Raw genomic sequence first — 1,393 nt, 5'->3', positions numbered from 1 at the left:
AAAACTTATTTGAATTTCCATTCTCCTGCAGGTCACCAGCTTCACCACCATCGGCAAGAAGGGCACCATTCCAATGCCGTCGTCGAGCGCCATTAGCGCGCTGCAAATGAATCAGCAGCGTCAAATAGCCACCATTGAAACACCACCGAATAGCGCCTCGCTGCCAATGCAGATACCCACAGTGACGTGCGATCTCGCGTCGGACATTTCCACATCGGAGGCAGCCGACATGGAGCCGCATCCACTCGTCTATCCGAATGGCAACTCAAACGTACCGTCCCCGCTCAGCATGCTCACGCCTGGTTCACCAAACTGCACGCTGTCCGCGACGGACCGGGAAACACTGAAGGTGAGTACAATAGCGACGAGCCGCGGCGCCCTAAATGTGCCCGTGCCACCGTCAATGGCCGCTGCAGCTACGTCCAATTCACCAGCTTCCAACAATAATAACAATGATAGTGCCACGCCCATCGGCACTGATGGCGTGACTAGTGGGACGGCGCCAACAACAACTGCCACAGGAGCCTCCAATGCCATGTCCACCGGCGCGACGCTAATGACACCGAACGCGAGTGGTGGCGCAGCGGCGGCGACAGCAGGCGCATCACCAAATGAGTTACGCGTCTCTCCTATAGCAGGCCGGTGTCGCGCACTCTCGGTAGGTATTGACACCGATATGGTTAGCGAATTCGATCCATCCAGCTCCGATTCGGGTGTGGTAAGTCGTTGCGCAGTGGTAAAGCCGCTGAAGTTCCGACTATGCCAACCGATCTTCGGACGCAAAGCGGCAAACCAAGCGCGACGAAACGAAGCAAAGGCGACTGCCACAGCGGTGGCGACATCGAAAACATTGAAACCCTCCGAAGTGGTAAAAGCCGAACTGGAACCGGCCATACCAAAGGTTCAAAAACCACGCGATCCCGAAAAGGAGAAGCGGCGCATCGCTCGCAAAAAAGAGAAGCGTGCCACACTTATATTGGGTCTAATTATGGGCAGTTTTATAGCCTGCTGGTTACCTTTCTTCTTCCTCTACATCCTGGTGCCGGCCTGTGGCAGCTATTGCGACATACCGGATTCGGCGTTCGCGATCGCTTTCTGGCTGGGCTACATGAACTCCGCCTTGAATCCGGCCATTTACACCATCTTCAACAAGGACTTTAGGCGCGCCTTTCGGCGTATACTATTCAAGTGATGTNCTGCCGTTCTTCTTCCTCTACATCCTGGTGCCGGCCTGTGGCAGCTATTGCGACATACCGGATTCGGCGTTCGCGATCGCTTTCTGGCTGGGCTACATGAACTCCGCCTTGAATCCGGCCATTTACACCATCTTCAACAAGGACTTTAGGCGCGCCTTTCGGCGTATACTATTCAAGTGATGTTTGGCCTATGTGTG

General features: G+C 54.9%; 1 protein-coding gene across 1 annotated transcript; it reads left to right on the top strand.

Annotated features, from left to right (window-relative positions):
* Window positions 1-25: 25 nt before the first annotated feature.
* LOC108356007 (alpha-2C adrenergic receptor-like) lies at window positions 26-1,192 on the top strand (the record flags this gene model as incomplete). Its single annotated transcript, XM_017607135.1, has 1 exon — window positions 26-1,192. A coding segment is annotated over one exon (1,167 nt), but the record flags the coding sequence as incomplete, so codon positions are not given.
* Between the last annotated feature and the right edge of the window lie 201 nt (window positions 1,193-1,393).

This window comes from Rhagoletis zephyria, unplaced genomic scaffold (assembly GCF_001687245.7).
Source record: "Rhagoletis zephyria isolate East Lansing unplaced genomic scaffold, Rhagoletis_zephyria_1.1 Rzeph_scaffold_52959, whole genome shotgun sequence".
Taxonomy (NCBI): domain Eukaryota; kingdom Metazoa; phylum Arthropoda; class Insecta; order Diptera; family Tephritidae; genus Rhagoletis; species Rhagoletis zephyria.
Note: the sequence above shows the minus strand (reverse complement) of the source record. Positions and strands in the feature narration are given on the sequence as shown.